The following is a 12,898-nucleotide window of genomic DNA, read 5'->3' as shown; positions in this document are numbered from 1 at the left end:
GTTCCAATGCCTGATCACTCTTGCAGTGAAGAATGTTTCCTAATATCCAATCTAAACCTCCCATGGCACAATTTGAGGTCTTGTCCTATTTCTTGTTACTTGGAAGAAGAGACCAACTCCCACCTCATTACAAGCTCCTTTCAGGTAATTGTAGGTGGTGGTAAAGTCTCCCCTCAGCCTCCTGAAACATTTTAATATGCACAAGCTGGAAGAGAAAAAACTTCCTACAGTAACAAAGCAACCTATTTAGAATTAAAATATAACCTTCCTCTATCAGAAAAATCGATTTTAAATAGATTTTAAATAATTTAAAATCCTATATTATGGGGTGTTGTTGGATTTTTGTTCTGTTTTGTTTCTATTTGGTTGGTTTGGGTTTATTTTGTTTTCAATACATGTTAGATAATTAGATCTATTAGTAAATTTCCATGGTTTTGCACTGTCTGTACCTATCTTCATGCTCATAGTGAACCTGAGTTTTGTGCTGATAGCAAACTAGCTGGTGTTAATTAGTAGGTTATCAAGACACAAAATAGCTTGAATATCTTCCAGAATGGCAGCCTTTTAAAGTGTTAGAATTGGTACTTGCCTTTCTTTAACACAAACAGAAATTTAGAGAAAGGGTTGGTGGTAACACATTGGTCACATTGAAAGATAATTACTGATCTGGTAATTCAGTGAACAAGTCACCAGAATAGTGAATAATTTGATGCCCTCCCTGTCATGGTTTAGCCCAGCCAGCAGCTAAGCCCCATGCAGCCACTCCCTCACTGCCCACCACAGTGGGATGGGGGAGAGAACTGAAGACTGAAAGAGAGAAGACTGCTGGGTTGAGATAAAGACAGTTTAATAAGTAAAGTAAAAGCTGCACATCCAACCAAAAGTCAAGGAATTCATTCCCCACTTCCCATGGGCAGGCAGGTGTTCAGCCATGCCCAGGAAAGCAGGGCTCCTTCCTGCCTAACAGTGATTTGGGAAGACAAACACCACATCCACGAATGCCACTGCCTCTCCCCCCTTTCTCTTTCCCCTGTCCCTTATAGGCTGAGCATGACGCCACATGGTCTGGGACATCCCTGTGGTCAGCTGGGGTCAGCTGTTGGAAGTGGTGGGAAGCAGAAAAGGGCTTGGCTTTGTGCAAGTGCTGCTCAGCAGGAACAAAAACATCTCCATATAACAAAAACATCTTTATATGACCAACACAGGTTTTCAGCACAAATCCAAACCATAGCCCCACACTATAAAGAATTCCTATGAAGAAAATTACTTCTATCTCAGCTAAAACCAGTACACCCCCATAAAAAAAGTCTGGTGTCTTTAGCTGTCCTATTGATTTTTGTTTAAATACAAGAACAAACTGAACTTTAAAATATGTATGAAGTTTTATAAAGTTTACATTTTTTTTTCTTTCTGAGACTCCTGTGCATGGAAATTTAGCTCTCTTTGTTGCTCCTCACAAAGTAGCAGCGAAGACACAGGAAAGCATTTGAATTAATTTTTTTCCTTTTGTAAACATATTAATATAAAAGGCTTTATTAATTGTTGAAACCTCTGCCATATGCCAGCTGATTAAAAAAATACCAGGTATTACTGAATCAGATGAATGAAGATCTCTCAATTATTAACTGTAATGCACTTGCACTGTTAATACTATGTACCTAATAAATGTTATCTTGTACAATATTGTACCAAGAACTACCTGCTACCTCTCTGTGACTGTGGGAAAAAGATCTTCGTAAATTATTGTAGTACTTCCCTTTTCTAAAGTAACATAATTGACAGACATAAAAAAATACACCTCATACTGAAAAAATAAACCTAGAAGTTCAGAATAATAAACTGTAAAACAGTTGAATTAAAGACTTTCTAAACATTGTGCTTTCTGTGATCAGAATCCATTACATCTCTTAGGGTGCTACTAATCACAAAATTTCAGAAAACCCATAGGAGCACTAACCAATTTGAATTATTTTCATGCCAGCAACAAAAAAGAATCTGCCTGTTTTTCCTCCTTGACAGGGTAAAAGAACATGCCACAGGAATCTAGTTTTACTGACGCACATTGGATCATTAGCATTTGATCAATGCCTGATGAAATCTACTTACTGTGATACTTTTTGTCATATCCTGCCATATATTCGATCGACCTGAAACTTCCTTTCGGCTTTAATCTATCTTGAACTGTCAAGACAAGTCCTGATTACCCAGGGAATAAATCTATCTTTAATGGGTGCAACCTCTGCAGTTGCAAAGACTGTAATCACCCAAATGATCTCTTCAATATCTATAGATCATGCTCAATAAATTATGGAAGATTACTTCATATTCCATTGACAAGCTGACTCCACAAAGATCTATGAAACACTGAATTAATCACTTTACCTTGCTGTTGTTCTTTAAATTCAGTGGCATAGTCGGTCTTCAAATATTTGTCTTGGGTGGATTCTTCTTTAAAAACATTCTCCACAAGTAAAGGAGATCCTTCTATGTCAGTCACAGAGGAGGGATGTGAACTTGGAATAATGTCTAGTAGTTCATTACTCATATAAAACTCTACAGAAGAGACAGGTTTCCTAAAAAGCAGAAAAACCAAATTAAATACAACACTGAAGCTGTTGTACAAGCACTGTCATAACTTCCCTGACTCCTCAGTGAATTAACAGCACTCAAAAAGTTACTCTACTGAAGAAGATCAAAAATTACAGCGTTGCTATCACTATTCACTAGAGCCATGGTCCAATTACATGTTTAATGTTTCCCCAAGAAAAGAACCTTTAAATATACCCCCAACATTAAATTGGACAAAAGGAAACTGTCTGGGGAAAAAAATCATCAAATCTATTGATGTCATAATATTTATTACAAAAATTTCCTGTTGGGTTAAATGTATAGTCATATGTCAAAAAACATGTAGAAATTGCAAGTACAGCCATAACTGCAATGTGGAAAAGACAGGATAAACAAAGAACCAAACCACTTCATCTTCTTGTCAGTCTTCACACTAATCTCAATACCACCATTGTTTGTCAGGAAAAAAACCAACAACTGCTTGCCAAATAAATAGCAAAATGATTTGACAACAGAAAAAAGATCACAGTCCTGAGCTAATTATGCATCTGGACAAAATACTTGCAATTGCTAATTAAAATATTGCCATATTAATTCTATGCTATCCATATAAATTGACCAGAACAATAAACTGACTCTTACTGATGAGTGGTGACATTTTTGAAGAAAATTTTCTGCTCACCTATTTGTATTGAACTTTATATTCTAATTTCAGACATAGCTCAACTCTGCATCCTATTGACTACTTTTAATAATCCTTTGCACTGCACACTATTGCTATACACTAGCCATCTGAACTTCTCATAAAATGGAGCAGTAATTGAGTGCACCTCTGAATTTTGGTATAGACCTTCATGTTTAGGTAGCAAGAGTGAGGATTGTCTACTACATGTCTTAAAAAAACCCCCAACTATTTTACAACATTTTTGAGTATAGCTCAAAAGTCAATTTTAGAACTACTAGTATAGTGCACAAGTAGTATAGTACACAACAATAACTGTGAAGGATTGATTGTGATTAATGTCATAACATGGCATAAGTTTTTTAAAATCCACGGACCTTACAACACTGTGCCAAGTTACCTGTGAGCCAACTCCACTGAAATCAATGCATTTCCCTGTTACAGATAGATCATGCATAAAGAAGCTGTGGATTTGAGACTACATGGGCCAGTATTTTCCAGTCAAGCACTTAGTATTTTTTTCTGGAAAGTGGTAATTATTTTAAAATGTAGATGAAGTATGGAAACATATGATCCAAGTCATACAGCTAAGCTTGTAATGTGTTTTGAACACATAAGGCACTACATCAGATTTAACGTATTAATCTTCAATTAGATCTTTACAATAGAAAGTAAGACTTTCAGCAGTATCTTAGAAATATAGACAGTTGAGTTGCATTATCATAATAAGCATGGCAATCAATTGCATGTACTTAACCCAGAAATGGATCCAATCAAGTTTCAGGAAAACCCAGAAATGGATCCAATCAAGTTTCTAGGAATTAAAGACTCACTTCCTTATCTCCTTTCCTGCCAGGTGTCCTCTCCTCCCTGGCTAGGCAGTCTGTGTCTCCTCAGTGTTTTTCTCCAAGTCATTTCTTGTCCTCATGCTATTTTTCAGCCTCTCCAAGGAGACATTGGACTCCCTGGCACTTTGAACCACTTTTCCATAATACATCTGTCCACCTCACTGACTCTTTGATCAAAATCGCAAACACAAAAAGCTCAGGTTGACAAGTTTATGTCAACACATCACCTCTCCTAATATACTTACCTAAATTTTAGACACACAGAAAGATTTAAAAAATCTACACAAAGCATGTATTTCATTGTGAGAGTACGTGCCTGTTTTTAGAACAGTCATCTTAGCAGAGTTGTAGAATAGCATGTATTGAAACGTATGGTAAGTGATGCAAAGATCACCTCAATCCTAAATGCATACCAGAACATCTTAGACATACTTTGGAAATTATTATGCCAAACCATAACTAAGTTTAGAATCTTTTCAGTTCTACCTTTTTGTGTACAATTCCTGGACTACATTTCTCCCGTGAGCCACATGCAGCAATCGACACTGAACTCCAGAAAAAAATGCCTACATTTAAAGTTTTTAATGCTTACATTTACTGGTTTAAATGACAACAGCAGAGCATTTCAGTGCTTGCTTCTAACCAGTTTTAAAAAGAAATTGTAACATTTTGCTCATTTCCTGTCATCTGTCATTTTGATTGTTGGAAATAAACGTTACCTATAAATTTACTTGTCATGGCATTCACTCCCTGTTCCTTGCTAACAGTAAATCTGCTGAAAAATATTTACTATAGGTCAGCTTTGAAATATCCAGAATAAACCACTGACCATATTTACTGCTCATTCCTATCTCTTTTGTGTGTGTGTCCTACTTTGCAAATACAAGGCATATTATGCTCCCTACTGGGAACACGTATAACTTCAGATGAATCATATGTGTTACCATGGCTTGGCAGTACTCACAGGGAAACCACTATCCTAAAAAACCTGAGTTACTTAGATTCTCTTAACTTAAACAGAATGCAAAGCATTTTAAGAACCTGAAGCACAAATGCAACCTTTCCTCCTAAGTTTAACTTCTTGTCCTTATTTGCTAGTCATCCAAATGGACTTTTTACTGCTGCACAGGCTAAGCCCACCTCATTTTAAAAGAAATTAAGTGTAATAATCTCAAATCTTCTGTAACTAGACTCTAATACATACACTATTTTCCCAGGATTTATCTCACATTATGACTAACAAGTGCTAAAACAACAGGTAAAAGTAAATGCTGTCTGGCCTAGTAAACCTTATTTATTTTTGTATCTCTTGAGATGGCATCTAACGGATTCCTGAATTGCTTACTGCTGATACTTGAACCACACTGTGCCTTTCTAAAAACTTATTTGGGAATTTATTTTTCCGTTACTGTTATTAGTCTAGACAGTGTCTTGGGTGATATCTTTGTAGGGTTCTGCAGCATCCTCATAGCACTTACCATTCTGCAGGTGCAAAGATGATTGTATTTTTTTTTTTAAGATGCAGAATGTAATTTAATTGTTCTTCAGTGCTGCTTTTGGCATTAATCCAAACCTATAGTTTAAGCTCATTATACAACAGAAACATTTTAGATGCAATTAATTTTGTAATTACATTTTTGTCATAAAATCTCAAGATCTATAGAGTTTTCTTTAAAAATGCAGTGCTCTAGAGGTTACATAGATTGATGGTGGAGTGAATTAAACTCTGAAAATGTAATTAAATCCTTCTAGTTCACAGGATCACAGAACTCCAAAATGGTTGAGGTTGTAACGCAACTCTGGAGATTATCTATCAAAGAAATTCAAATGGAAGTCTCCAAAATAATATTTCCAGTTTTGTTCTGGTAACCTAAATAAGTAATATTTTTTTACTTCACTTTTGCTATTTCTACATCACACTGAAAGATGTGCATCCATTCAAAACTGTTATTTTCTTTAATATTATTATTTTTTAATTTTCCATTTTATCTGTTCATCAGTTAAAATCAGCCTAATGTTTACAAAATGTACATTCTTTATAGCTCAAATATTCGGGGAGAGTGGGTTTCAGGTTCAAGCTTTTAAAAGGACTCAGATATTTCTTCACTTAGTACTGCAAGCCTGCAATGCAATAGAGGGCTTATATAGCTAAAAGTTAGCCACTACAACATCTGTTTGTTATATGAATCCTAGAGACACATGAAAAAACATGAGGAGAGTGGCTGTTTAAAAACTGACACTATGTTATGCACTACTGGGTACTGTGTTTGGTAAACCTTTTTTGGTTGGTTTTCAGATCTCCTGGTTGACTGAATAATGAAAATTGTTCAATCATATTGTCTTCACTACTGAGAATATGGCTGTAGGCCATTTAACAAACACCAAGTCGAATACAAACACACTGCCCTGGACATATCTAACAGCATCGTGAGAAAATCAGAAAATTAACTCATTGCTATTCACAAGACTACTATTATAATTCACAAGGTAATATTATAATCTATATCCTCTAGAACAAAACCAAGATAGTCATGCTAGATGCCAATCTAAGACATCAGATCCCTAGCCTTCCAAAGTGTTTGGCATTTTTATGTGTTAAAGCACTACTACCCTCTAACCAACTTCAGTTATGAGCACTCATCTTCTTTAGGTCTGCCAGAAAAGAAGAGCACGTTCAGTGGGTAACTACAGAGGTTTTGGTTCAAATGGCTGGCCCAAAATCATACAGGAGTTTTGACAAAGCCAAAACCAAAATAAATTCCCCAGGCAGGCAGTATTACACTTACTTATCCAAGCTCTGGGATTCAACTGAACTATACAACACATCCTCAGCAGAGTCTATTACAGTTATTAACTACTGATCGAAGAATTACACAGAACACAGAGTGCCAGCTGTCCCTTTAAATCAAGGGTAAAGATTTTTTTTTTTGCCATAAAGCCACCCACTATGTGCTTTTTTTATTCTAGTTTTCTTCTGCAGTAACTGTGTTTTTGAAGAGCATGCCCTTTTCATGCAGTACCACTTCTACAGGAACAGGACTCCTTCACTGTGACAACAGGAGCAGCATTTCACAGCCTGCCCTGTTATTCCTTGCACAGCCCTGATCCTCTTTGACCATGAATGAGCAGAGGGTCTGCAGAAAAAATAGTATGTAGCAATGCAACTGAAGACTGTATCATAGTGGAATCACAGAACAGTGCCACTGGAAGATACTGGTAAGCCTGGTACTGGCATTTTCTGTACATAATTATTTAATTCTGCAATGCCAAGTTTTCTTCACAACCACTTTTTAATGCATTTTTGAAGATAACATAGATTTTAGACTGGCCTGTGAAACCACAAATGTAATTCCTCTATTTCTTTCACACTGATAATTGTTTGAGAGCAGAAATACACACAATTTGCTGGTTTTGCTGAATCATTATTTTCTTTCATGTCTTATGCATACTGTAAAGGCTGTGTTGCTGCTTTTAAAACAAACTCTACCTCAGAGATCATTTGATACATTTTCACTTTATACATGATCTAAAAATAAACACATCTATCTTCAATTGCTATAATGCAAGTTGGGCTTTTTATAGCCACCTTTTACACCTTTTCAATGATTTATAAATACCCTTCTTTGAATAGCTTAATCTACAGTTATACTAATGTTAGGAGGGGAGAAAAATGTCCTCATGATTTACTTTCATGTTCCTGCAGAAATTTTTGAGACTTTCTTCAATGTCATAAATAGACAACACAAACATTACAAAAATGGGATAAAGCAGCAGAGAACTCCATAAAACCACAATACTATTCTCAGTGAAAAAGCCATCTTCAACATGTCTGCTGGGAATGTACAGTGCACTGTACACTTACTACTGTCTGGAAACATTGCCAGACTCTTATCATCATTAGCTTATCAATCACAAAGTACATGAATGACACCAAAGGAATCATATTTTTTAACTTAAAGTTACTGACTTTTCCAGGAAATCCTCCACAGATAAACTTTTCTTCCATTGATCCATTGATTCCATTGACGTGAATATGTTCTGTGTCGAAGTAACTGAGGCAAAAAGAGAGAAAAAGCATCACACAGAAAACATTAAAATTAATTTTTGTTTTTATGAATCAAACCATTACAGAGGCTAACAAAAATTGACACGGGAAGAAGAAATAATGATTTTAGCTTCCATTAGGAAAAGTAAATATAAATACACAAAAAAGATTCATATATTTTTATGTATATTTTTACCTCTGTGCTTGAAAATCCCCATTTTTCCCCCATCTCAAAATCTTAGCATCATCTTCCAAACCTCTTCTAACTAAACAGGTTTAGTAATTTATTTATCTCTGACCGTTGCTTTTCTTCCATAACTGGATGTCCAGACAGTACATTTTCTAGATATCTCTACAAACTAATCAAATATCACCCTTATTTATGGTGCCACACACAAATAAATATCTATTAGGCAATTGTTTCTTCTGAAGTGGTAAACACATTTACCTTCAAGAGCTCTATGAACTGACATGTTGCTACTTCCAGAAATACATTTTTTTTAAATCAGTCTTATCACATTACACACAAACACAAGCTTTTCCTTTAATCCACAGTTACTCTAAACTAAAACCTAAGGACTATACAACTTACTTCTAGTCCATGGCTTCCTGTACTTATCATCAGCAAAGAGTCCAGTGAGATGATACTTTTCATCCTGATGTAAACAGGGAGGAAAGCAAAGTGATAATCTCCAGATGGAAAACTTCTGCCTTGCCATACTCTGCACAAAAAAAGGCATGTGATAAAATGATGAGAGATTCTTTTTCTTTCTGTACACTACCTTTTCAAACAGCCACAGTATTTTCAAGTGTTTTCTGCTAAAATGTGGTATTTTATATTTAAATACTTTTTTTTTTGTGAAACTGACACAGTACAAGCTAAGAGAAAACATTAACATTTACCTGACCTGGTATTTAACTTTTAATCTACACTTCTGTGTATGCAAAAATGTACATATGTGTACCTTCACTTACCTAAACTTTGTGTGTACCATTACAAGAGCTCATTTTAGCACTTGCATGTGTTAATCACTCCTGAACTGATGCACGTATATATAAGCTGACCAGAAACAATATCAAATCATTCCTACTAATGCTGTTTTAAGTGCTTATAAGATTCTAAAGCCTCTCAGCTTTTATGTGCCATTATGAGATAACAAAAGCCAAAGATAAATCCTTTTATCTTCAACAAATACAACAGGGGAAGGTGGTAGTAACCCACTGAATCCTAGAGTTAAATAGTCAACATGCCAAATTCAGTAACTCTTCGCTGAAGACCAGCTTCAACAAATTACACAACAATTCTTTTGCCACAAAAGCCCCTGTGCAGCACTGTATAAAGAGCAGAGAATAAACAGCGAGTTTAAGAACTAGAGGAAAATTATTCCTAATCAGAGGTTTGGATTTAACAAGTTTATATCTTACAAAGAGGGTTTCTTCAAAAATTCTAGGGTGTAAAAGGCATATTGGAAAAGACAGCAAGCTATACTGATGTGGGAGAACATCATGAATGAGACTAGAAAATCCTTTGTAGTTCTGAGTCCATTGCCTGATGTCAGGTCAGCTGTTGCAGGTCCTAGAAAGGTCCATCCATTTCAGCATATGCTGTCAGGCCAGTTGCAACTTGTACCACTACACATACCAGGTGACTAGAAATAGTTCACTGACTTGGACTGCCACCAGAAAAACAGTGCTGCTGGTGCACTTGTCAAACCTTCCTACATTTTACAGAACATTTGAAATTAATTTCTAAGTGTACAGGTTAGGCTGAATTAGTTCACTTTGCAAGGTCTGGTAATATATAACCTTTCTCAAATATTTAAAAGTGTTTTTCAAGGCTATGTTATCTTTAATGGCCACAGTATTTAATCAGTGCATATTTACCCCTGTTTCTCAAGGAATTGTCAAGGTGTCTGCCAATTTCTCTTGCAACTAGAAGAGGCTGTGTGCATTTTTGTAGTTCTATGTGGCTTGCATATATTGTCAGTTTATAACATAAGAAAATGTCAAAATTCTACAATGACTTTGTAACTACACCTACAACACTCAGTAGCATGAGGAATTGAACTTAGGTGTCTTTAATGACTGAAAAGGCTTCTTTCTTCAGATACATTTATATCGGGCAGCTGGAAAAACTGTTATCTGAGGTTGATTAAAAATGCCTAACCAGGACATTAAGAATAGGACTCCACATGCAGGTGAGCCCGATGTGTGCAGCATTCCAAGTGTGATATGCTCATCAAATTCCAGCTCTTCCTAAGAACTGGAAATATTAGGCAAGTGCACTTGATGCATCAGGTGCCTTAGAAGTCAATTTAACTATCATGTACTTTCTAGTAAGAGGACATATGTTAATCACAAGAGTGGAAAAAGAAGCTGGAGTTTTAGCACAGCATATCCTTTGCACCTTCATGTCTGTAGTAACTTTAAACGTGTGATCACACTCATTAACCCCCATGATAATATTACAGAGCAATATTCACACTCTTTTCCAGAGCAGCCATTCAGTAGGTCACTAAACATTTCTATCACTTTTTATTTGTCCTGCTGTCAGCATCACTCTAATCCTCAAAATTCAGGCAAGCCATGAATTCTTCTCTTTTGCATGACAGCCCACAACATATTTTGCTAACATACCTATTTTTTGTACTTTGTTAATACAGAACCATCTGAAGATCAACCTGAATTTAACTACAGTGAGAAGGTTTTTGCATGAGTCACGGAATCCTAGAATCTTCTGAGTTGGAAAGGACCCAGAAGGATCATTGATTCCAACTTTTGGCTCCACACAGGGCCAGACAAGTCAGAGCATGGGACTGAGTGCATTGTCTAGACACGTCTTGAACTCAGCCAAGCTGGGTGCTGTGACCACTTCCCTGGGGAGCCTGTTCCAGTGCCCAACCACCCTCTCAGTACAAAACCTTTTTCTAACACCCAACCTAAACCTCCTCTGCTGCAGCTTCGTGCTGTTCCCTCAGGTTCTATTGCTGGTCACCAACGAGAGGAGATCGGTGCCTGCCCCTTCACTCCCTCTTATTAGGAAACCATAGAGATGAGGTCTCCCCAGAGCCTCCTCTTCTCCAAGCTGAACCATCCAAGGGACTTCAGCCTTTTTCTAAGACTTCCCCTGCAGACCCTTCACCATCCTCCTTGCCTCCCCTGGACACTGTCCAATAGTTTTGCATCCCTCTGGAACTGTGGTGTCCAAAACTGCACCCAGTACTCAAGGTGAGGCCGCACCAGAACAGTGTAGAATGGGACAGTCCCCTCCCTGGACTAGCTGGCCATGCTGTGCTTGATGCACCTCAGGATACAGCTGGGCCTCCTGGCTGCTTGGGCACACTGCAATATTGAATGACATTGCATGCTACTGGAGTTGCAATGAAGTAATGGTTGATACAATCTCTGGGAATAGTAGGCACATACTATATGAGACAATTCTGGGACTGTGAGGAGAGGGATGTGGGAACTGTGTTTCATAATGTAGATCTCAGTTTACCCACAAGGGCTATTGCTGCACCACTTCCTAGGCTACATTTCTGCAGCTATGTGCCAGCATAGCTGTGCATGTGCTTGCACTCTCCCTGAACTCTTCCAGGCATCACGTCTCGCTATCTCATTCTTCTGCTTACACACCAGAAATATCCCTTCTTGGCAAAGCATCACTCTGACGGAGAAATGTTTTATTTGGCTCAGAGTTTTCTTTGAAAACATAATGAAGTAAAAACTCAATTAGGTAAGGCAGTGTGCTTTGGTGATAAGCAGTTGGTAACATCAGCCAGGTGCAGACAGGAAGGAAAACAAGACTTCATAAGGTTTCTGTGACTTAACTCATCAACATCTATAAGCTAAAGTATTTCTTGTAGGTGTGAGAAAAATCTGCTCTCCATGAATTTAATCTAAACATTCTAAAACCTCTTCCCTATCACCAGCAATTAACACAGTGCTGTGTATCACTGTTCTAATATATACTAATGTAGCTGGAAAACTGGATTCATTCTCCAGGAAGGTAATTAATTGAATTTTACACATTAGAAGGCACAGTGCAATCTCCAGAGAAAGCTCTTAGCAGGGAACTGGCTGTAAGACACAATTGTAAGACACTAAAAAAAAAATTAGTCTTCAATTCTGTCAAAAACTGTATTTTAATTTTTTAATTTGAAACCCCTGAAATCTCTTCACTACATATCCCAGTAAGTGCAGTACAACAATCTCAATGACTAAGAAAGTAGTTCTGTATCTTTTTTAATGTACAAGCTTTTAATTAGTTACTGCCATATTTCTTTTGGAATATTAAGAATAAAACCATACCTCATATAAATAGTCTGTTGAGTGATACTTTAAAGCTGCAAACATCTTGTTTTCTGATGCTTTCAACATTTTGTTTACTAGAAGATACACAGAATATGGATTAGTTAAAAACTTCCTGTATCATGCAAAAAAGTTGAAAGAGAAGGTTGGAATCAATGTTCAACAAGAATAACTTCCTAATTTCTGCTAGTACATGCACGTTGGACTGAATTTTCTATAGAAGAAGGCTACCCTGAGCATTCGGTATTATTCCTGTGGAAGGATTTAACAGAAAAACCACAGACCATGGACAACTGATTTTTCTCCAAAGGAGCTGGTCTTTGGGATTTTTTTAGCTAAGCCTGCTTGTTTCACTGAAAACCTTTCAAACCACTAAGTGAATGTAAACAATACTAATAACTTCCCCTAAGCAGTAATTTTGAGAATTGAGCTGATTTGATTAAT

General features: G+C 36.8%; 1 protein-coding gene across 1 annotated transcript in view; it reads right to left on the bottom strand.

The window, feature by feature from the left end:
- SHOC1 (shortage in chiasmata 1) overlaps positions 1 to 12,499 on the bottom strand; it is a gene marked incomplete at both ends in the record, with an annotated part of 51,026 nt that extends 38,527 nt beyond the window's left edge. The window contains 4 exons of the mRNA XM_084278356.1: positions 2,383 to 2,573; positions 8,066 to 8,150; positions 8,736 to 8,865; positions 12,455 to 12,499. Of these exons, the coding sequence (XP_084134482.1) occupies positions 2,383 to 2,573; positions 8,066 to 8,150; positions 8,736 to 8,865; positions 12,455 to 12,499 (451 nt within the window). The remainder of the gene's footprint in view (positions 1 to 2,382; positions 2,574 to 8,065; positions 8,151 to 8,735; positions 8,866 to 12,454) is intronic.
- Positions 12,500 to 12,898: the final 399 nt, after the last annotated feature.

This window comes from Gallinula chloropus (genome assembly GCF_964237585.1).
Source record: "Gallinula chloropus genome assembly, chromosome: Z".
Lineage (NCBI taxonomy): Eukaryota > Metazoa > Chordata > Aves > Gruiformes > Rallidae > Gallinula > Gallinula chloropus.
Note: the sequence above shows the minus strand (reverse complement) of the source record. Positions and strands in the feature narration are given on the sequence as shown.